This window comes from Rhamphochromis longiceps, linkage group LG12, assembly GCF_057381845.1.
Source record: "Rhamphochromis longiceps isolate RC_006_pf linkage group LG12, R_longiceps_female_GT1.1, whole genome shotgun sequence".
NCBI lineage: Eukaryota > Metazoa > Chordata > Actinopteri > Cichliformes > Cichlidae > Rhamphochromis > Rhamphochromis longiceps.
The window spans coordinates 8,880,311-8,903,648 of NC_140568.1; the positions used below are offsets into that span (position 1 = coordinate 8,880,311).

At 40.9% G+C, this 23,338-nt stretch overlaps 2 protein-coding genes across 5 annotated transcripts in view; both read left to right on the top strand.

Annotated features, from left to right (window-relative positions):
* LOC146656856 (putative E3 ubiquitin-protein ligase HECTD4) overlaps positions 1-18,499 on the top strand; it is a 40,125-nt gene extending 21,626 nt beyond the window's left edge. For all 4 annotated transcript variants that reach the window (XM_085424629.1, XM_085424631.1, XM_085424630.1 and 1 more), the window contains exons 47-76: positions 103-251; positions 390-469; positions 764-927; positions 1,043-1,280; positions 1,389-1,525; positions 1,612-1,738; positions 2,166-2,303; positions 2,758-2,894; positions 2,977-3,137; positions 3,220-3,401; positions 3,495-3,700; positions 3,798-3,928; positions 4,058-4,263; positions 4,371-4,550; positions 4,887-6,280; positions 6,374-6,581; positions 6,661-6,884; positions 7,307-7,452; positions 7,544-7,647; positions 8,395-8,518; positions 9,162-9,352; positions 9,458-9,604; positions 9,703-9,822; positions 11,455-11,610; positions 12,299-12,402; positions 12,594-12,815; positions 12,906-13,072; positions 13,230-13,425; positions 14,219-14,441; positions 16,311-18,499. In XM_085424629.1, coding sequence (XP_085280755.1) covers positions 103-251; positions 390-469; positions 764-927; positions 1,043-1,280; positions 1,389-1,525; positions 1,612-1,738; positions 2,166-2,303; positions 2,758-2,894; positions 2,977-3,137; positions 3,220-3,401; positions 3,495-3,700; positions 3,798-3,928; positions 4,058-4,263; positions 4,371-4,550; positions 4,887-6,280; positions 6,374-6,581; positions 6,661-6,884; positions 7,307-7,452; positions 7,544-7,647; positions 8,395-8,518; positions 9,162-9,352; positions 9,458-9,604; positions 9,703-9,822; positions 11,455-11,610; positions 12,299-12,402; positions 12,594-12,815; positions 12,906-13,072; positions 13,230-13,425; positions 14,219-14,441; positions 16,311-16,447 — 6,099 coding nt within the window. In that variant the 3' untranslated portion in view covers positions 16,448-18,499. The remainder of the gene's footprint in view (positions 1-102; positions 252-389; positions 470-763; positions 928-1,042; positions 1,281-1,388; positions 1,526-1,611; positions 1,739-2,165; positions 2,304-2,757; positions 2,895-2,976; positions 3,138-3,219; positions 3,402-3,494; positions 3,701-3,797; positions 3,929-4,057; positions 4,264-4,370; positions 4,551-4,886; positions 6,281-6,373; positions 6,582-6,660; positions 6,885-7,306; positions 7,453-7,543; positions 7,648-8,394; positions 8,519-9,161; positions 9,353-9,457; positions 9,605-9,702; positions 9,823-11,454; positions 11,611-12,298; positions 12,403-12,593; positions 12,816-12,905; positions 13,073-13,229; positions 13,426-14,218; positions 14,442-16,310) is intronic.
* A 2,125-nt stretch (positions 18,500-20,624) lies between these two features.
* Positions 20,625-23,059, top strand: LOC146656857 (L-serine dehydratase/L-threonine deaminase-like). Its single transcript, XM_085426863.1, has 8 exons — positions 20,625-20,673; positions 20,792-20,948; positions 21,090-21,129; positions 21,220-21,359; positions 21,572-21,663; positions 22,052-22,279; positions 22,373-22,497; positions 22,581-23,059. Exons 1-8 carry the CDS (start codon positions 20,660-20,662, stop codon positions 22,772-22,774), a joined length of 990 nt encoding a protein of 329 aa, XP_085282989.1. The 5' UTR covers positions 20,625-20,659; the 3' UTR covers positions 22,775-23,059.
* Positions 23,060-23,338: the final 279 nt, after the last annotated feature.

A 23,338-nucleotide genomic window follows, 5' to 3' on the forward strand; every position in this document is an offset into this window, starting at 1 on the left:
CGATTAGTATGAAATATAATTATTCACTTATAATTTATTTATTTATAATTATTTACTTGGAGCCTGTCCATAGTTTAAACTTTTCTATCTTTGTCCTTGCAGGCACCATCGTTTTACTGGGAGATAGAAATTGTCTCCTATGGAGACTCAGAGGAGGACAGTGGGCCAATTGTGTCTTTTGGTTTTGCACCTGAAGCAGAGAAAAGGGATGGAGCATGGACCAACCCTGTTGGCACATGTTTGTTCCATAAGTATGTAGCTATTAAAGCGAAGATACTCCCTTTGGATTTCCTCTGCTCTGTTTCTCTTACTTGATTGCTGACTGCTTTACTCTTTTTTTTGTCATGCTGTCTCTGTGTGCTTGTCTCCTCTCTGTCTGTGTGTGTCAGTAATGGTAGGGCAGTGCATTATAATGGCTCCAGTCTGCTGCAATGGAAGAGTGTCAGGCTGGATGTGGCTCTACTTCCTGGTGAGACAGTAGCCAAAATATCTTTCTTTCCATATTCAATCGATCATTTCTTTTGTTTGATTTACACAGCTTGGAAATCCATACGGCAGTCTGTTATGGATTTGAAATAAACGTTTTACATGCAATGTTGCTTACCAGGCTGCTCTTTCAAAAAGCTGATTGAAAAGCATATCTTGCTTTCTTAACTTAATCTAACTTGAGCTGTTTCCTATGTTAGCATGTTTTAAAATGTGTCATGACCTGTTCACATCAAGCCATTACTGAGATGTGGATGTTCCATCTGCATGAACACAGGTGATGTAGCTGGAATTGGATGGGAGCGTTCTGAGGGCACTCCACCTCCACCTGGTCAGGCCCCTAAAGGCAGGGTGTATTTTACCTATTGTGGTCAGCGGCTTAGTCCCATTCTTGACGATGTAGCTGGTGGAATGTGGCCCCTGGTACACATTCAAAAGAAGGTGGGTTTCTGCTAAAAAGGGCTCATTTATATTTGAACTGCTCTAGGAAAATGTACTGGATTATTTATATGCATGTATATATTTATATATTGACTTTCTCTATATTCCTTTGCAGAACTCAAAGATACGTGCCAACTTTGGAAGCCGGCCTTTTGCATTTGCTGAAGGCCAAGCACACAGAAATGCTGCTGACTTGTGTGTAGACCTTGCAGAAGAAATCAGTGCAAATTTTGAAGCACTGCCCTTTGCTATGGCCTCAGACAGCGATAATGATGCAGGCGCTAGTGTTACTTCGGACTCTGGTTCTCATGGACCCCCTTGTCGGATTGCAGCTGTTGCAGTTGCTCAGCAGCGTATGTCTCTTGTCATCTCGCATTCCTTTTCAATAATTTTTTTTCTTCCTTGTCGATTTGTATTTTTGCCTCATAGCCTAGTAACCTTTGAATATTTGGCTTTTGCAGAGTACAACAGTGACCAGTCCTGCCTTTATAAGGTGGAGCTGAGCTATGAGAATCTGGTCACCTCTGGACCCGACCCACATCCTCCCCCTATTGCTGATGATGAGAGTGATGATGAGGATGATGATGATGTTCCAAGAGTAAGAAAAGTCTGCAATGCTCAAAATTGTGTTGGAAAAAGTTTTAAGCTTAAGTATTTCATGACTGAATTTTGATTTGACTTCAGGAGGACCACTATGCCCTTCTGGTGAAGGCATGGGAGACAAAAGTGTTCCCCACAATTCGTAGACGGTTCCGTAACGAGGCTGAGAGGAAATCGGGCCTGGACCAAATCAAAGGAGCTCTGCAGCTGGGTAAATAACTTATATTACAACATGGCCAAAAAAATCTTGCGTGCCACTGCAGCTTTCCATGACAATAAACACTTAACCTGTGCTGTTTTAACTTTATGACCCTTAAGATGTTTTTGAAAACTAAATGGAGCGTTAATTGCGTCTAAAAGTCAAAATAATGTCATAATAGGAAGAACGTTTTGTACATGTTTATTTAACCGCCTTAAGGTTTATTGCTGATAATTTAGGTTCACTCATAGACCAAGGAATTAAGTATCAAATCAAATCAGACCTCAGTTTTAATACTACATGCTTTAATGTGCTTCATGATTTGATGATGGGATTCTTGTCATCAACCCTCATTAAATAGATGTCTGAAGTTATAAAATTAATCACTTACCAGACTGTCTACCTGTACGTAGAGCTGAGACGCTGTTTCTGGTTTCAGGTATGGTTGACATTGCGAGGCAGACAGTGGAATTTCTGTATGAAGAGAATGGTGGCATTCCTCGAGATCTCTACCTCCCAACTATTGAGGATATCAAGGATGAGGCCAACAAGTTCACTATCGACAAAGTCCGCAAAGGTATGAAAGGAAATAACATTATTTCATGAAGCACACAAAACAAAGTCTTTAGACATCTGTACTAATATTGCACATAGTTACTTTTCACTTGCTGCCACTAGGCTTGAATGACCTTATTGTAATTTCCAGTGGGGAAAAAAAATCAAATGTATATACAGTGGTCCCTCGTTTATCACAGGAGTTGCGTTCTAAAAATAACCCGTGATAGGTGAAGTCTGCAAAGTACCCAGGAGACACGGCATGAGATTGATTGACAGTGGTCTACAGCCAATCAGGACACAAACACAATGTGCTGTTAAAAAAACAAAAACAAAAAAAACATGCAAAATTGCACAAAAAAAATCCACAAAACAGCGAGGCCAGGAAAGGTGAACTGCATTATAGTGAGGGACCACTGTAATATGATGTGATGTCATTTAAATGATCCTCGTGGTGATGTACTGTTTCAACACAGGCTTGACTGTGGTCATCCGATGTCCTGACAGCAACAATACCAACAGCACAACAGGGGGAACAGCACTGCCGAAATTTGCCATCAGGGGCATGTTAAAAACTTTTGGTTTGCATGGTGTTGTGCTGGATGTGGACTCTGTAAGTATACTCATTTACCATTATAAGCGTTTTCTATCTTAACAACAAAGATGCTGATGAACAAACTGTTTGCTTTGTTAAGGTGAATGAACTGGTACAGGTGGAGACATACCTGCGTAGTGAGGGTGTGCTTGTCAGGTACTGGTATCCAATTGAAATGCTGGAACGCCCACCTGCTGGATCTCGCCGTACTGCGGCTAATGGCTTGGTCTCATTAGACAGTAGCAACATTCAGATTCACAGGTAACATGTGAATCCAATGAGGATAAATATGACACGTCTACATGCTGCACAGAATCATTCATGCAGCTCTGCTTTATTTTAGGGAACTTCTTCGCTGTGAGAGTGCACTGGCCAGATTATACTGTCGCATGGCCTTGCTCAACATCTTTGCCCCCAAGAATCCGCACACCTTCACTCGTCTCTTCCACATACCTGCTATCCGTGACATCACCTTGGAACACTTGCAGCTTCTATCTAACCAGCTGCTGGCTCCACCCCTCCCTGGTGAGTGTGGCTATACGATATTATAATGAAACACCTTAATACCATGTGCATATTCTATTAGTGGTAAATGTGACAATTTTTTTCTTCCTGCAGATGGCACGATCAGTTCAAGTTCTGTTCTGCTGGCTCAGTCAGTATTGCACAACCTTGAGGGCCAAAGTTGCTCCCCCACAGACCTGTTTTACCAGGGCAACGCTCAGCCAATCCGGGAGTGGTTGACAGTGGCCATCACCCGTGCCTTGCATCAAGGAGAAGAAAGCTTACTTGAGCTTACAAAGCAGATATGCTGCTTTCTACAGGTATGTTCTGCCAATCTGTTATTAATTTAATACATGTATCTCAGGGTGCATGTTTACAAGCTGTTACAACTCTTACAATTGGGGTGATTCTTGACAGAATGCACCAGAGCAGTTTACATCTGAGGAGTTCCCAGTGTCAGAATCCAAAGTAAGCATGGATGTCAGCTTTCCAGGAGCTGCATTTGTGATCGTGTCCTGCAAAGAAAGCCAGCTAGGCTGTCGTAAAGAGTGAGTTATAGTGGTTTATTAAATAACAGCTTTAATAAAATAAATAAATAAAAAACATAGGAGAGAAAACTTAAAAACAAAATCAAATTGATAGCAAAAATGACATCTTAATCTTTTCTACTCCATTAGCTCAAGTCTGTACAAGGCCCCTTGGGCTCGAGTCATGGTGTATGGCCTGGGTCACAAGGTGCGGAGAAATGGCCAGCTGAATCTGATGGAGGCTGTGTGTTATCCTCTGGATGCTTCACCTACCAACACAGGCCTTATTCCCCCACCTACCACCAATCAATATCCTTCTGTTATGATCCCTACTGATAAAGTGCACATCAAGCTTGGTTAGTATCTAATTCCAAAGGGAATTTATATACGCTGCTTTAGCTGTTTTGTGAATAAACTCTGTACCCATTAAATGTAATGAAGTATCCCTTTGTCTTAATTGTAGGGGTGTCCCCCCCTCCTGGTGCTGTGCTGGTGTTGCACTCCTTGCCACTGGAGTTTCCATTAGCCATGGCATTTGCTGAACAGCTGCTAACATGGAAGCTGGGAGAGAGCAGTGAACGATCAGAGGATGAGCTGGACACAGTTCCCTCATCTGTGCTGCTACAAGTGGTAGAACTACTTGGTAGGAGGAATATCCATTGTGACACCATTTAATGTGCATGTTGTATTTCATTGCCATATTTCTGTATCCCTGTCATATAGCAGTTGTAGTATTACATTAAACACACAAATGTAGATTTCACCCATTAAATCCTAAATTGTGAGATTTCAAAAAAAGATTTCAAAATCCTAAATTGTGATATTTAGTTTTAAATTTTTATTATTCATTTTAATGTCCTTTTAGTTAGAAGTAACAACTCAAAGCTTACGAACCTAAGCTATAAGTCACGAGACATTTAGGTGCATAAAGATTTCCCAAGATCCCAATTTTGATTATTTTCTTGGTCGTTGTTCTTAGGTGGTTTGGTTTGGACAACTGATCTGGCTCCCTCCATCAAAGAACTCATCTTTCACTTGTTAGCGGAACTTTTGCGGAAGATCCACCAATTGGAGCAGCGCAAGAGCCCTACTGGTCTATCAAGTTCAATTGCTCTTTTGCTTAACCCCTGCCTCGCAGTGCTCATGGCCCTGCAGACAGAACTCCGAAAGCTCTATGACCGGGAAACTCAGGGATGGACTGCTGGAGGGGCTGGAGCAGGGGGGTCCTCATCCGGAGGCATTGCATTGGCCCTGGGTGCGGAGCAGAGTCGATTCTCCACATACTTTCATGCCCTGATGGAAGTGTGTCTGGCTGTTGCAGAGGTGACACTTCCTCTCAATGTTGGCGGCTCTTCAGTGGGAGCGCTGTCCTCCACCAGTGCCCCTAACCTTAGTGATTCTTCTTCATCCTCATCATCATCCCCAGGCCAGACACCGCAGAGCCCCAGTTTGCTATCAAAGCGTAAGAAGGTGAAGATGAAGCGTGAGAGAGCAGCAGCTGCAGTGGCAGCAGTGTCTGGTAAACGGGGAAGTGGAGGTGCAAGGCTGTCAGAGAGTGACAGTGCCCTGCTGAACATGGCAGGTAGTAAACCTGAGGACATGCTGTGGTTCCACCGCTGCCTTACTCTGCTGATGATCTTACGACACCTTGCCAACAAGGACCCACAGGGCTTAAGCGTAACCAGCGATGCAGTAACGGACGCCTGCCAGGCTCTGGTTGGACCCACTGCTCACAGTCGCCTGCTGGTGCTCTCAGGTATTCCCACGCACCTGGAGGAGGCTGTTGTCCGTAATGCTATCCGAAGGGCTTGCAACGCACATGGGGGGCTCTTTAAAGATGAAGTCTTCATTCCTCTCCAGGAGGAGGACCCCAAGAAAAAACCTGGGACTGGTGTTGCAAGCCTTCAGGATGGTAAAGTGTGTCCTGAACCTGAGCGCCCCTTTGCAAACAACGGAGGTCCCGAGAGTCCCGACAGCTCCAGTAGTGTAACTCCAGCTATGAGTGTGAGTGCTTCAGCTTCTACCAGCCAGACCTCTATCTGCAGCTCCTCTCAGGGGGTCTCCCGCACTGCCAGTGAACTTTCCGTCGATCAGGAGCTTTTAGCTGTCCCACCTCTCACTCCTGCGGCTGCAGCTTCTGCCATTACATACCCCCAGCAGGGACTCCAAGAGTCACAGACAGTTTCTAGTCAGGAGAGTCTAGATACCTCCCTGTGTAGCACAGGGAGTCTTGGGAGTCTCGGCAGCTTAGGGGAACCTGTCGACAGTGCAGAAACGCCATCCGCGTCAGATGGGGGCTCTATGCACACAGTCACCTCATTAGAGAGCAATGCAGTCATGGCCAGACCCATCAAGGGTTACGCTGTCATTGAGGTGAGCTGATTCAAATCATTATTATTCCATCTGATTGATTTTGTGCTTAAGATGTTGAAAATGTAAGGAAAATTTCTCTTTTGGTGACTATAGGTGCGTTCTCGAGCCAAAGTGGAAAAAATTCGTGCCAGTCTTTTCAACAGCAGTGACCTGATTGGCTTGTCCAGCCTGGAAGGTGAAGAAGAACTAATGGAGCTGACCAATGAGGAGATCCTCACGGCTTCCAGTGTTAACCAAAGCCTGTTTGACACACAGGGAAGCTCTGCCCTTGAAGACTACTTCTTGGAGAAAACAATCAAAGGTTGTCACTTAACTACAATCACATATTTGCTGCTTTTAGTTTTCTTACTTTGTCTAAATTAAAATTCTTCTGTTTGAAGGTGACAAGCTTGTACCTGGAGCCCGAGATGTCCTCACAGATATTTTTAAGAGCTGTGTCCACTCGGAGCAGATGCTCAGCCTCACGCCAGCCAAGCCCGTTAAAGTGTCTGACATTTACCTCAGCAAGGAGCAGATCAACTCTCAGACACCAGGCAACCTACTGCATACTTTCTTCACCAATGTTCGACCTCCCAAGAAAGTACTTGAGGACCAACTTACTCAGGTATTAAACAAGTGCTCAACAGTAAACTTGTGAATTCTTTGATATAGTTAAATCAAAAATTTGTTAGTCAAATGGCTGGCTCTGTTTTAGTTTGGACTGTCACCTCACAGAGAGAAGGCCCTGAGTTTGAATTAAATCAGGACCTTTTCTGTGTGGAGTTTGTATGTTCTCCCCGTGTCAGCGTGGTTCTCTTCAGGTTCTCTGATTCCTCCCACAGTTCAAAGACATTGAATTAGTGGGGCCAGGTTAAATGCCCCTAACCTGAATTCGAAAAATTGAAGAAAATGGATAGATGGATTACTATAATTCAAAAAAAATAATAATAATAATTTAACTGTAATTTAATTTAATTGACCTTTTTGTTTTAAAACAACTTTTCAACTTTTGTACACAACAACTTACAAAATGTTTTATTTTTTTAGATTCTAAGAAAGTATGGCACTCCTAAGCCAAATAAGAACAAGTACAGCAAGGCAGGAAAAGAGCAGCATCAAGGCAAGGTAGTAAGCACCAAGAGGCCCATCACCAAACCTCCCACTAAGGAAAAGTCTGTGCTTAACAGTGTCAGGTACGTCACTCACTTTTTGAACGGTAACTACATGTATAGAGGCATAAACACACTGCCATGATAACTGAATTAAAATGTGCTCATCTCTCAGAACCGCACTGAGTGAGAAGAAAACAGTGCTAAAGCCGAAATCTCCTGAGAAATCCAGACCTGAAGAAAAAGATGTGGAAAAATCTCCTGCGAAGAAAACCGAAGGTTTGTAATAAACACTCCCACTTTGACTCCACACATCTATGAATTTTTAGCTAACACAAAGATTTGCAAAGGATTAAAACAACCTTTGAATTAACTACCTAACTACCACAGAACTAAATGTGTGGTGAAGAAATATTCACATTCCTAAGCTGTGAACTTATCCAGGCTTATCCATGAGTTTCAAATGTTCCTTCGCAAGTAAAAGTGAAATAAAAACAAAGGACACGAAAAAGTGAAAACATTTGTGCTGTGTCATGAGATAAATTTTAGGGAACCTGATGGAAATTGAACATCAAAATGATAGCAGTTTCATTTTTGCTTTTTTTTTTTTTTTTTTCCATAGTTGCGTCATTTCATGAGGGCACCCAAAACCAGACACGAGACACTTTGTCATATGTCAAAATCATTAAAAGCAATGTTTTGCGCGGGTGTTTTGTTTTGTTAGTATCTTAATAAACCTTTTCATTAAGTTTCATCTGAAAACTAATTAACAGCTGAAACTGTAGAGAAGAAAAAGTATAATATTTGTATCTGAATTGTAGGAAAGTAGGATGAAGCAGCACAACATTGAAATTAATGTAAGTAGGTTACCAGAGAATTTAAGACATCCACACAATTGCATTTAAAGGCACTTTTGTCTGTTGACACACCGCCAGTCCATTATCATAAAAGTGAGAATTTTCCATATCAGTAGCTGATCCATGTATTTGTAAATGAAATGCAACCTGCTGTGAATGGTTTCTTTAGTCCCAGAGGAGAAGTACTTGACACTAGAAGGCTTCCATAAATTTGCTGTTGACCGAGCCAAGCAGGACATCCGCAGTGTCTGGAGGGCAATTTTGGCTTGTGGTTATGATCTTCACTTTGAGAGGTGAGATTTGAACAGCCTTGTTTGAAAACAAACACACACACACACACACACACACACACACACACACACACACACACACACACACACACACACACACACACTTAACATGTTGTCAGTTTTCTTTTGTTTTAAGTAATTCTACCCTAATTAGAAGTTTTTAACCTTTATAAAAACAATAATAAATGCATATATTATGTCTTATTACTAACTGCAAAGATGATGATATATGTAGAATTTCTAGTGGGGGAAAAAAGCTTCATAAGCCTTATTTTGGGGCAAAGTCCCATTTTTATCAGAGTCGACTGATTCTACGGATGTAGTAAACATTTTGGTGATTATTTAAACTGAAGGTTTTTTGGTTGTTTTGTTTTTTTCTTTCTATCAAAAATAACTGCCCACAGATATTTCTATATGGCTGCTGAGTTTCTGCTTGCCTTTAAGAAGGCGAGTGTGTGAGTTGTTTCATGTCTTTTTTTTTTTTTTTTTTTTTTTCCCCTGGTTTGGCAGTTGATTGGCTCTTAGGGATCAGTTTGTATTAAGGATTCTTTGAGTGTCTTGTCTCTATCTGATAATGTTTCTGCTCTTTAATGTTTTTAATGAGCTCAGAGCTCTTTATTTAAGAACTCCCGTGCTCCTCTGCCAGGTGCACCTGTATAGACACTCGCCATGCACAGAAGGCTTGTAGAAAGTGGAGCTTAGAAATGGATGTGGCATTGGTACAGTACATCAACAGACTGTGCCGTCACCTGGCTATCACACCATCCCGGTTGCACCCCCATGAAGTCTACCTGGACCCCAGTGATGCTGCTGATCCTCGTGTGGCCTGCTTGCTCAGTATGTAAACTGCCAGCACTTTTGGAGTTTCACTGAAAAGTTTGAAACCTCGGGGGGGTTTTGTCAGCTATACATAACTTTTTGTATAAATGTCAATGTTTTCAGATGTGCCTGTGGAGAGTTTACGCCTACGCTTTGCTTTGCTGCAATCGCTCAACAACAGCCTGGAGAGTTTCTTCCTGCCGTTGGTGGAACTGAGACAAACACATACGTATCAAAACAGCATTGCAGCTCTGTTGAGTGAGGCCAAAGGTGAGCGGGATCTGAGCACACATCTCGCGTTGTAGTTTGTGTAACCTATCTGGAAAGCTTGCTTTGTTGAAATGACTCACCGCTTGTTCTATTTGCAGGCCTAATCTTTTATGACACTAAGGTCACTGTGATGAACAGAGTACTGAATGCCACAGTGCAGCGGACAGCTGACCATGCCGCTCCAGAGATTACACTGGACCCTCTAGAGATTGTGGGAGGTGGGTATTCCTTTCACTGGTTCACGTTTTTTAGTTTTTCAAAGTTCTATATCACTTAACGGAGCATTAGGGCCACATTAAGAAAAAATTATTATTGATCATTTTGAGAAAAAAATGTAGAAATGTGGAGATTAAAATATTTTCAAGGCAAATTGCCACAGCTGCTATATCCTCCATATAATGGCTTGTGTAGCTAAGTTAGTGACATTATATTTCAAAATCGGTTTTAGTTACAAGAAAACGATTTCTCTTTTAGCACATAAACAGAGTGTGGTAATAAGGATCTTGAAACGATGGTGCAGAAAGCAACATCTGGTCAGAAGGAAAAAAACCCACAAACTTTGAAGAGCGTGTATATTGTATCACAAGATACAGTCCCACTGCGCAAGTGACATCGGACTGTTGTCTTTTATATGTCATATGTTTATATGTTTGATCCACTGAAGGGGTTGTTTTGTAACGCCAGGCAATGTTGTTTTTGTTTTTTCAACGTCTACTGAACGTCTAAAATGTGGTTGTTGAAGACATCTTCGACTCATTTTAGACTGTTTTTAGGCTGCTTCTATGGGCTCTATAGTCCCATGTTTCCAGATGGTGGAGGGCATGTTTTCTGTACAGAAACAGTTATGTGTGAAGGAATACAGAGCGATTAGTGGACATCTTCAGATGGCGTGGGCTCCTGAGCTAAAACAAAAGTGAGCAGCTGCACGGTGGATTTGGAGCAGAAATGTCCCGAGCTTCTCACAGACAGTTTGCAAAATGTGCGAATAAACAAATACTGTTGAGCAGAGTAGTCCAGTTTATACACAATTGCATAAACTTCTCATACTTTCTGTTGCAACTTCTTGTCTTGCTACTGAATACAAACACACTCACTTCCTCTTACAAACCTCTTCACAAATAAAACGGGATTACTTGTAAATATGGAGCATATATAAAGAAAATGCTCTTTTAAACTTTTTAAATACAATTGTGCTCTTTTTAAAAGGAATTTCAAAAGTTTTCAAAAATACTTTAACCATAATTATTTTGCATTTTAACATTAAAAAAAAATACCAACATGTACTGAATAAATCAATAGAATAACACATAAGTAATGAGGGATGTTTTTAAATAATCTTTATTTAAACATATTGTTTATGTTGATAACAATAATGTTTATATTTGTAATTAAAAATACTACATTTCTTAATCATGTAAATTTCCGGCACCTGTCACAGATGTCCACGTGACGCCCAAAGTAATTATCCTGTCCAAAGTTCATATATTGAGCATTATATTAACCTCCAAGGTGGGTCATGGTTTGGCGTCCAAATTGTGGACCTTGTTTGGACGTCGTATAGATGTCGATTGCTTGCAAAAACAACAGACCCAATATAGACATGGTCTGAGCATCTATCTAACATCCAATGTTTAGTGGGATGTAGCAGCTAATCAATTTGTTTCAGTAACTCATCTACACAAAGCATCTTGCAGAGGCTGCATCAGTTTGTAATCTGCACATTTTGGGGGTTTTTTTTCTCAAAATGATCAATAATTATTTTTTTTCTTAATGTGGCCCTAATACTCTTCATACTTTCAAGGTATCTTGTCAAACGTGCTTTTTTTTCTGATTGGGTGCGTCTGCCTCAGGTGAGATCAGGTCATCAGAGAACACGTACTTCTGCCAGGCAGCACGCCAGCTGTCGTGTGTGCCGTCATCCCAGCTTTGTGTGAAACTCGCCAGTGGAGGAGACCCAACCTACGCCTTTAACATCCGCTTCACTGGAGAGGAAGTTCATGGCACGAGTAAGAATTTCTCCCTCACAATACTTCTGTACTGCCTTTGATTCTTGCGCTTGAGATTTATTTTAATTCATAAACTTCCAAATAACTGGTACAACTAACTAACCAGTATTAAAAGCAAAATACAAAATCAATGGCAAAATATATGAACTTTTAATCGGTTGAGAATCTAAGCACTGGATATACTTAGATTTATTCTGCTCTGCTCATTTTGTTTTTCTGTAATACAGGAAGAAGTAAAGAGACTAACATCATGTAAATGTGGCATTTGCAGTTACTTAATTACACTGTCAGGCCATAAAATAAATTGACCACTTTCAAGACATTACAGGCCAATGTAGGTTTTCTGTTTCGTTTTGATAGAAGTTTCCATGTTTCACTATATTTCACAATATTTTTTGTTATAAAAAAAATAATACCGGAACCTAAAAAAAGGAAGGACATTTCTACCAAAATAAAACAACAAAACTGGCTTTAAGAAGGGGTAAATAAGCACCATGTGTAAAAGGAGTTCTCATACTGCAATAGTTAATCACATAAGCAGAAGCCTGCAGCACAGATTCCGGGTCTATTTGTATTGAACTAAAATTCTTTCAAAGTTTGTTTGTATGTGCACTTTGAATCAATGTACAGCCCTGTGAATAGTATTTGCCCCCTTCCTGTTCTAACTGGCTGTGATCAATGTGTGCAGGTGGCTCTTTTAGACACTTCCTGTGGCAGGTGTGTAAGGAGTTGCAGAGTTCTGCACTTTCCCTGCTGCTCCCCTGTCCCAGTGCTGCAGCCAATCGTAATAAGGTAATATTTATTTTCTATTACCTACCATGTTTTCTGCTTTTTTTGTCTTTTTTGCTCTATTTGTTTTCCCCAAAAATTCATTCATATCCAACTGTGTGCTAGATACTAACTGAAATGTGTTTTATCACACATGATGCAAACTGCTGTGTTAGGAGTAATATAATTCGTATCTGTATTTGTGCTGTTCTCAGGGGAAATATATCCTCACTCCATGCCCTATCAGCTATGCAGAGGAACAGTTGCTGCACTTTTTTGGCCAACTACTAGGCATAGCCATACGTGCAGATGTGCCACTTCCTTTGGACTTACTGGGCTCATTTTGGAAGGGCCTAGTTGGTGAGCCTCTCGACTCAGAGCAGGACCTGCAAGAAGCTGATGTGCTTACCTACAACTATGTCAAGAAATTTGAAAATGTAAGTGTATATTAGTGTTTGTAGCACCTTTAGATGCTACCAACATGACTCTAGTGACCTCAAATTTACCTTTTCCCTCCTATGCTGAAGGTGACTGACGAGACAGAGCTAGAGGCCCTGTGTGCTGAAATTTCCTCCCAGCACCACTCAGGAGAAAGCCCAGACTCCCCCAGCCGTCCCTGCTGCACCTTTACCTATGTCACTATGACTGGTGAAGAAGTGGAGCTTTGTCAGGGAGGGCGGAGCCTCATTGTCAGGTACAAATCATCCCACTGATCGCATTTTTGTTGTTGTTCCCGTTCCCGTTTGCAGTTATCTTAATTCGGCGTAAGTTGTCTTTATAGCCAAATGCCACAGAACATTAGGGTGTGATTTCATTCTGGATATCCTGTGTACTTGTATCTGTCTGCAAAGCTGGCAGAACAAGGATGTGTATGCACGGGCGGTGCGGAGCCTTCGTCTGAGGGAGCTGCAGAATGTGGAGTGCATGACAGCGGTGCGTGCAGGGCTCGGATCCATCATTCCCCTGCAGCTGCTTACCATGCTCAGCCCTATAGAGATTGAGCTGCGCACCTGCGGCCTGCCTTACATCAACTTGGAGTTCCTGAAGGTAAAGCAGTGTTAATTTTGTTGACCAATAATTGTCATCATAGTTCACGTCAACGTTTTTTTTTCTTGTCTGACACACAAAGAAGATGATAACTAAAATAAAATGTACTGACATTTTCTTAACAAATGAAAGCAAGATGAGAAAATTCTGGAGAAATAAGATCCAATCAGAACTAAAAAAGTTGTGTATAAAGGCGGGCCAGTTTGGAAGTGATCCAGTCAGAAGTAATCTAGTTGTGCAGTAAGGTTAGAGGTGCACATTTGATCTGCTGCCTTGAAGAAAGCAGGAGAGTTCGGCTCCTTGTTTCTCATAAAAATGTGAAACAAGGAGCAAAATGTCAACACTTGGAAGACAGGGAGGAGTAGACGCATGGACACATTTGGCACACATGAAACTACGCCGTAAACTGTGTGAGCAACTCTAGCTGGTAAATACACTTTATATTTTAGTCAAATAAATCAACCTCAAATTTAGTCTACAAGAACCTTTTGATACATAGTCAACTAAAATGAGAAGAATTTAGATGCCTAAATTATTAAAACATTAAAACATGCCTAAAACTAAATCAAAGCTTGCTATTAAAATTAACACTGAGGTGAAACATATATTTGTGTGAAAGTGATATGTCTGTGTCACTTGTCATTAAAGTTTCTTTGTCAGGCTAGGCAGTTTATTTATTTATTTTATTCTGCTATTGATTCATGCTAAATATATGAAATACAGAGAGATTTCACTCACCTCGTGTTGTCACGGGTTAGTATTTAATTTCAGCATGTGCTCGGTTCCCTCGTAGGCTCATACAATGTATCAGGTGGGCCTGATGGAGACTGACCAGCACATCGAGTTCTTCTGGACCGCCCTGGAGATGTTCACTCAGGAGGAGCTCTGCAAGTTCATCAAGTTTGCATGCAATCAGGAGCGCATCCCATTCACGTGCCCCTGCAAGGATGGGGGGCCTGACACCGCTCATGTTCCCCCATACCCCATGAAGATCGCCCCTCCTGATGGAGCAGCAGGTAAGATCTGAGGGTTAAGCAAGGCCCCGAATCATCTCAGCTTCTCTTGCAAACTTGAGCAAACTCTAAAATGTTAAATTACAGACACACATTCAAAATCTCAGGCTTGCTGTCATGTCATTTACTGTACACCTGCATACAGTGGGGCAAAAAAGTATTTAGTCAGCCACCGATTGTGCAAGTTCCCCCACCTAAAATGATGACAGAGGTCAGTAATTTGCACCAGAGGTACACTTCAACTGTGAGAGACAGAATGTGAAAAAAAAATCCATGAATCCACATGGTAGGATTTGTAAAGAATTTATTCGTAAATCAGGGTGGAAAATAAGTATTTGGTCAATAACAAAAATACAACTCAATACTTTGTAACATAACCTTTGTTGGCAATAACAGAGGTCAAACGTTTACTATAGGTCTTTACCAGGTTTGCACACACAGTAGCTGGTATTTTGGCCCATTCCTCCATGCAGATCTTCTCGAGAGCAGTGATGTTTTGGGGCTGTCGCCGAGCAACACGGACTTTCAACTCCCGCCACAGATTTTCTATGGGGTTGAGGTCTGGAGACTGGCTAGGCCACTCCAGGACTTTCAAATGCTTCTTACGGAGCCACTCCTTTGTTGCCCGGGCGGTGTGTTTTGGATCATTGTCATGTTGGAAGACCCAGCCTCGTTTCATCTTCAAAGTTCTCACTGATGGAAGGAGGTTTTGGCTCAAAATCTCACGATACATGGCCCCATTCATTCTGTCCTTAACATGGATCAGTCGTCCTGTCCCCTTGGCAGAAAAACAGCCCTATAGCATGATGTTTCCACCCCCATGCTTCACAGTAGGTATGGTGTTCTTGGGATGCAACTCAGTATTCTTCTTCCTCCAAACACGACGAGTTGAGTTTATACCAAAAAGTTCTACTTTGGTTTCATCTGACCACATGACATTCTCCCAATCCTCTGCTGTATCATCCATGTGCTCTCTGGCAAACTTCAGACGGGCCTGGACATGCACTGGCTTCAGCAGCGGAACACGTCTGGCACTGCGGGATTTGATTCCCTGCCGTTGTAGTGTGTTACTGATGGTGACCTTTGTTACTTTGGTCCCAGCTCTCTGCAGGTCATTCACCAGCTCCCCCCGTGTGGTTCTGGGATCTTTGCTCACCGTTCTCATCATCATTTTGACCCCACGGGATGAGATCTTGCGTGGAGCCCCAGATCGAGGGAGATTATCAGTGGTCTTGTATGTCTTCCATTTTCTGATGATTGCTCCCACAGTTGATTTTTTCACACCAAGCTGCTTGCCTATTGTAGATTCACTCTTCCCAGTCTGGTGCAGGTCTACAATACTTTTCCTGGTGTCCTTCGAAAGCTCTTTGGTCTTGGCCATGGCGGAGTTTGGAGTCTGACTGTTTGAGGCTGTGGACAGGTGTCTTTTATACAGATGATGAGTTCAAACAGGTGCCATTCATACAGGTAACGAGTGGGGGACAGAAAAGCTTCTTACAGAAGACGTTACAGGTCTGTGAGAGCCAGAGATTTTCCTTGTTTGAGGTGACCAAATACTTATTTTCCACCCTAATTTACGAATAAATTCTTTACAAATCCTACCATGTGAATTCATGGATTTTTTTTTTCACATTCTGTCTCTCACAGTTGAAGTGTACCTCTGGTGCAAATTACTGACCTCTGTCATCATTTTAAGTGGGGGAACTTGCACAATCGGTGGCTGACTAAATACTTTTTTGCCCCACTGTAGCTGGCAGCTTATTATAGCACCTGCTACGTAGCACGTCATTGGACTTCTGGTTCATTAACAACTGGCAAACATGCATAACTGGGAGAGAAGTGCTGGGTTATGAACTCCTGTTTCTCCTTTAGGTCAGCCAGACTCTCGCTACATCCGGGTGGAGACCTGTATGTTCATGGTGAAACTGCCCCAGTATACTTCTTTGGACGTGATGCTGGAGAAACTGCGCTACGCCATCCACTACCGCGAGGACCCACTCAGCGGCTGAGAAGACTTGACAACCGAATATTCCCCCCCATGTGCCCCAAACCTCGCCCTCACCCGTGACCCCTTTTCTCCCTTCATCCCCAAGTTCCTGGACTTTCCTCTGAGACAGACCTTATGCTCTGCTGCATTGACAAGTCACAAAGTTAATTTTATTACATTTTCAGTGGCAATGCTTTGTTTATCCCTGCTTTATATTGCAGTTTACACAAATTGTACGTTTCATTATTTTGATTTGTTTTGCTTTTTTTTTTCTTCTTGTTATTGTATTTTATTTTATTTATTTTTTTTTTTCAAGGGAATTCAGGGAAGATATTCTGAATTGGCACTGACACGGAGTTTGAGGACGACGCTGAAGTGAACCAACTGTGAGACTTTTTGTTCACCTTTTCCTCCCCTTTCCTTTAACAGAAGGATTAACAAGGTTCAGTCAAATTCTGTGAATTTAGCAGCGTTACGGGCTAACTTTGAGATCAGCACTTTGAATTTAATTGAATTCACGATTGCTTAACATTTTAGCACTGTAATCTCGGTCTGACTCGCTGGATTTGGCATTGCCATTATGGCACAAAACAAACATTTACTCTCCTAACGCTTAACCTAGCTGCCTCCCTCTGCCACCCCTCTGTGGGGGTGATGTTCAGAAACATGCCTTTGCTGTAGGAGCCTCTCTCAAGAGGGTAATGCTGTGTGTGAAAATCAGATGATGATCATGGCTTTTGAGTTTAAGGTACAATGACTCTCCCCCCCCCAAAAAAGAAAAGAAATTTGTATTGCTGTCTAGTCTTGGAACCTGTCAAGTATAAGCAGGCAGAAGGTTTGAACAAGTGCTGTACAGGATATTATGTAGTTTACTGCCTGTTTTAAATAAAAATGAACTCCTAATGGACAAACTAACTTATGCCTATATAAACTGATTACATTTTATCCAAGTCTCTGAAGGGAGGGTATTTAAGTCATGTAAAAAGTCATATTAATCTATTAGTTTATGAATAGATAGATACTTTTATTTTATTTTTTCTCTTTTGTTTTTTTTTTTGTTTTTTTTAATACCTTAGTAGCTGTGGCAGAACGAGGGGTCAGGTAGATTGGACGATGGTAATCGAAGCCTGCTCTGTTTTTTTTGGTTTTTTTGGGTTTTTTTTATAAAGTTGCATTACAAATTGTGAAACCTATGTTGCATTGTGAAAGCAGGAAGGGAACCCATGAGCTGCTGCTCTTCCACATTGTTTGTGTAATAACTTCTACTGAATGTGAATGTCCTTGTTTCCTATTCCCAATATACGTGATCTTCACACGTACACCGAGGAAGGGGCAGCGGGTTAAATTGAGTTCTGCCTTTTCATAGTTTTCTTTAATGAGAAATGAACAGCATTCTGCTTTTTTCTTTTCTTTTTCTTTTGGTCAAATTACCCATAACCAAATGTTTAGCTGTGTTTAAAAAAACAATAAAATAAAATAAATAAATAGGATGGGAAAAAAAATGTAAATAGACTAAAGTTTGGCAATTTTTATTAATTGCTAATTCACTTCACCTTATAACTTTTGGTTTTCGGTTTGCACTACTCTTCCAAGAAAAGATTCTAAAATGAGCAAACTAGCTGATGTCTGTTGGATATCCAGTTTGTTGTGTTGTTATTTTTTATGAATTTTTTGGAAATACCAATAATATTATTATCACCTTTGTCTTGTACTCAGATGGATTCAATTTCTTCTACTCATGGTGAAACATGTTTTTCTTGTGTGAGTAAAATCGCCATTTTACTTGGATAGTACTGAAAAACACAGCGAAAATTGCTATTTGACTAATTGGGTTGTTGATTGCTTGCAAATTTTTTGGTTTTTGGTTCAGTTCCTTTTGAAGGGTGATACACCGCTGCTAACAGGGACGCTCTCTCTTCTACTACTCCTTCTTGGGAGGGGTAGGAAAGGTTATAAAACGGACATATCCATACAAGGAGGTGTTACGATAAAATGTGTGCTGTACATTTACTTGATATTTATTACAATTATTTATGGTTGCATTAACTTAACTTTTACTGTCTTACCTCTGCACATCGGAAACTTAACATATCTAAAAATGGATTATACAGATGTAAAGAATCAGATGGCATTTGAGATTTGTGTCACAATAAAGAAATGTCTTCATGTACAAATACTCTTTGTTGTTGTGTTTTTGTTTTGTTTTGTTTTTTTGCTCTTGATCTAATTATCATTTTAACTAATTGGTCTTTAAGTTATTGGTCACAGGAACCCTCACATTTTCATACTTGACCAGCCAGTGCTGGTGATGTGACTTGGTGAATGTGACTGTTACCAGTCTCTTTTGACAATTAGTTCTCATCATGACGTCATGGTTTGTCTATTTTAAAACATGCTTTGTATGTTTTACTGGCAGTTAAGTAACTGCCAGTAAAACAGTAAAACTGACTCAATAGTTGGATTCTGTTTCATTGTGTGTTCTATTCAAAGAAAACTGTCTTGAGCAATGTGTGTAATTGAGGAAGAGACCAAAAGACTTTGTGTGCTGTCAGTGCTTACTGAGCTTTTATACTGCTTTGCTGAAATTTCTAGGTCAAATTTAAGACATACAGTTAGGTCTATATATATTTGAACACTGACACATGTTTATTTTTATTTTTTTACTTGTTTACTTATGTTTACTGAAACATATTCCAGTAATAGTTATATAATGGACATGGACATAATGTGTAAATGTAAACTTTAAGCTGTCATTTAAGAGTATTTACAGTAAAACTGGATAAAGGGTTTAGGAGTTTTAGCTCCTTAACATGTGCCACCTTTTTTAAAGGGGACCAGAAGTAACTGGACAATCGACTAAAAGGCTCTTTATTGGACAGGTGTGGGCAATCCCTTTATCATGTTGTTATCAGTTAAGCAGATCAAAGGCCTGGAGTTGATTTGAAGTGTGGTGCTTGTATTTGGAAGATTTTGCTGTGAATGGACAACATGCGGTCAAAGGGGCTCTCTGACACCACCAGGAACTCAATTATTACTCACTTAAGGAGACCAGAGTGTAAATGCGGTGTAATGGAAACATAATAAGTAGCTAAACTCCAAATTAACTTAGCTTAAATGCTGTTTTTGAAATATTATACCAAAGCAATTTACAAACCAAATATAATACATATATAATATGCACTGTATACACGTGCAGTAGCATGGTGTGCACACTGCACTCCATGCCCAGATATCCCAAGTTATTAGCTTAAACCTTAAAATGCTATTTTATGCCGAACTGTGTTGTCTTTGGCATTTTTCTTACAAATGGGGAAAATCAGCTGCTAGTAACAAAGTGCCTAACCATACAATTCAAAATAGTTTTTTTGCTAAGCTGTCTGTTATGTAAACACACAACACTGGTTAGGTGCTTGAATGATTCGTAGGTGAGTGTTAAGTTGCTTAACTAGAAAAATTTGCATTTCCTGCGAAAATGCTGTGTGGATGCCTTAACGCTGAAGATTTCTGCAGAAAAGAGGTGAATCAGCAGAATTTCTGCTGAAAATAGTTTTTTCTGAAAACAGCTGAGATTTGTGCTAATAAGAGGTGAAAAGGCGGGTGTCTAATGATTAGGAAACTGTTTCAATGGAACGATGGCTGTCAAGAAAAATGGGTGATGATGACTGTGTTTTGTAACCATGTCTTCAGACAGTTTTTTGGAAATTCAGTTGTGACACAATGACTCACACTCAGTGCCTGCCTTTGTTTGTTGGTGATTGGGGATGCCAGCACTGTGTCCAACTCCTTTAGATGGGAGAGAGAAAGTAAATCCATCATGGGTAGATTCAAATAAAACAAGAACAAGATGAAACTAGGCATCTAATAACGGGGAACTGTTTTTAATAACATCTACTTTGTGGACATTTTTTTTTTTAATATTCTTTCCCAACTGTATCAGTACTAAGCAGGAGGTTGTGTTTTTTCTATGATTTGGTTCTCAGATTGTTATAATAATTACATAATAATAAGCACATTTCACAAAAATTGTGCTTGCAATCAGAAAGTCATTCACTTTTGGGTTGTCTCATCCTCATCATGACTGGGAGGAGTCTGGTCTGAATGAGCAATGCTGATTGGTTGAGAAATGGGTTTGGTTTGTCAAGTCCACAGACAAGTGCTACATAAATTTGACAAATTTTAGTGATAAAGAGACACAAGAATAAGGATCCACAGGATCTGTAATATTCAGGGAAACATGTCTACAACTAGGTGAGCTGAAACCTGTGTTCTTCTCGTATAAATGACCGCATTGTGAATTGATATTTTGTAATTTTTTTAGGTTGATGTTTTAAATTTTTGATCTTTTTGCTTGCCCTTTGGTCCAAAGTGAAATGAAGACCCAGCAGGATCTTCACGTGGCCACTCCAGTGAGGGAGAGCCTTGCCCTGACCAAACTGGCCGGGACCTCTATTTACCTCAAGCTGGATTCGTCGCAACCGACAGGATCCTTCAAGATCAGGGGCCTTGGTCACCTGTGCAAAACGGTGAGTAATTCCTATCTGGCAATGATTTGATTTCCCCTGCATTTGAAAGAGGATCTTGTCGGGAGTGAAAGGAACCGGCAAGGGTCAGTTTACTGGCTCATGAATTCTGTGTTGACATGTTTGTTATGGGTTTCCTTGTAGCTGGCAGAGCGAGGATATGAGCGATTTGTCTGCTGTTCAGGTGAGAATACAACAGTCTCTACTTTACCATATTGATGCATTCAGTGTGTCTAATTTAATTGTTTGTTTGTTTGTTTGTTTGTTTCAATAGGAGGAAATGCCGGCATGGCAGCAGCTTATTCTGCCCGCAAGCTCGGGGTTCCTGCAACTATCATTGTCCCAAACGTCACACCGAACATAACAGTGGAGAAAATGAGGGATGAGGGAGCCACTGTGATCATTCATGGCAAGGTTAGTTAAATGTTCCTCAGTCACTTTTTTACTTTTTCCCAGAACAAATGAATGTACGAGGGTGGTAGATTCTGAATGAATATGCTTCATTTTATTAACCCACAGGTTACATTTAGAATACAAGATGACTATTAAATGGTTTTCATTGATTGAAGGGAACTTGGTGGGGGGGGGAGATATACCAGATCATTTGTATGTTTTCTTTTCCACAGAATGTAGATGAAGGCATTGCATACGGACAGGAGCTTGTGGCAAACAACGCTGGCTGGATATACATCCCTCCCTTTGATGATCCCCTCATCTGGTAAGATGGCTTCAGTTGGCATCCTCGGAGCTGTGACTGTGTTTACATTAGCCTTCTGTTACTGTGACACCTGTCTTATCATGCATGAACAGAGCAGTTGCAAGGAGTAAATGAGATGATGTGGCAAGATGTATGTTATCACAGCTATTCTGGGGGAGGTTGTCAGATAACTAATTTGTTTGAGATGTCACATTCAAAATGTTAAGCTTAACCATAAATTATTGAAATTATGGGTTACTTGGTATATTATTGGCATTTGATAATCATATGCCACAACCAAGCTTTATAAACCAGGCTGCACCATGCAGAGATTTCCTATATTGCTGTGCATTAAAGCAAAATCAGTGCTGAGTTTCTAGAAACTGACAGCTTGCGTTTGTGTACAAAGGGAAGGCCACACATCTCTGGTGAAGGAGCTGGAGCACGACCTGAAGGAGAAGCCAGGAGCGATAGTGCTGTCAGTGGGAGGCGGGGGCCTGCTGAATGGGGTGGTGGAGGGACTGCGTCGCGCCAACTGGGCTGACGTCCCTGTTGTAGCCATGGAAACTATGGGTGCACATAGCCTCCATGCAGCCATGGAGGCTGGAGAGCATGTGACTTTACCTGCGATTACAAGGTACTGCTGATTAGCTAATTAACTAAAAAAAATAAGGGTGTCAACAAATGTTTGGACTGGTGGTGAACAGCGGCCTTGTATTATACTCTACAGTGTTGCAACCACACTGGGCGTGGCAAAGGTCTCAGCGCAGACAATGAAACTGTCACAAGAACACCCGATTCTGTCAGAAGTAGTCACAGACCAGGAGGCTGTGAAAGCTGTTGAACGCTTTGTGGGTGAGTACAACCTGAAGAGACAAACAACAGATTTGAAATGACCGATCTGATCACAGATCTCTCCTGATATTCTGCCTCTGCAGATGATGAGAAGATCCTGGTGGAGCCTGCCTGTGGTGCTGCTCTGGCAGCGGTGTACAGTGGCATTATCAAAAGGCTGAGGGATGAGCGCAAGCTGCCGCAGCACCTGGGCCCTGTGATCATTGTGGTGTGTGGCGGCAACAACATCAGCTTGGAGCAACTGAACAAGTTGAAAAAGCAGCTTGGCATTATTTAACTTCACCCTGAGTTTTCCTGACCTTTCTTCCTTTTCCCCACCTGCTCACAAACCCTAAACCCTATTTTACTCTCTGTAATATATTATAAGTACTTGTATGGGATATGTTTATTAATTGTGTTTCTGTTTATAAGGTCTGTCTGAAAAACAATAATTTAACCCACATTTAAGCTGCATTTGATTTGTATTTAGTATGTTTTGTTTGTAGGGCCGTTACATATGGTATATATGTGGTGTATACTGACTGTATGTTAGGCACCAACATGAAAATTTAGTAAAGATGCACAAAACTCCATTTGACGTAAAACAGTTCACTCAGTGTGTAACTGTTCACCATAAAATATGTGAAAAAAAAAACCAGGTCTAATTATTTATTAGTTATTGGCCTTAAAAATAACCAAATTTCAGACTATTCTTTATTTTAAACTATAGTTCTGTTCTTTGTCTTAAAACTAACAAGTTCTTCAATTTACCGTATTGGCCAAAAGTCTTGAGCCACCTTTGATTTCTTTGTATTTTACTTGCAAAAAGCCACTGTATTTATTTATTTATTGTAATTTAAAA

Coding starts and splice junctions, on each gene's coding strand:
- LOC146656857 (XM_085426863.1), top strand. Junction 20,949..21,089: donor TTGGTCACCTGTGCAAAACG/GTGAGTAATTCC, acceptor GTTTCCTTGTAG/CTGGCAGAGCGAGGATATGA. Junction 21,664..22,051: donor TTTGATGATCCCCTCATCTG/GTAAGATGGCTT, acceptor TTGTGTACAAAG/GGAAGGCCACACATCTCTGG.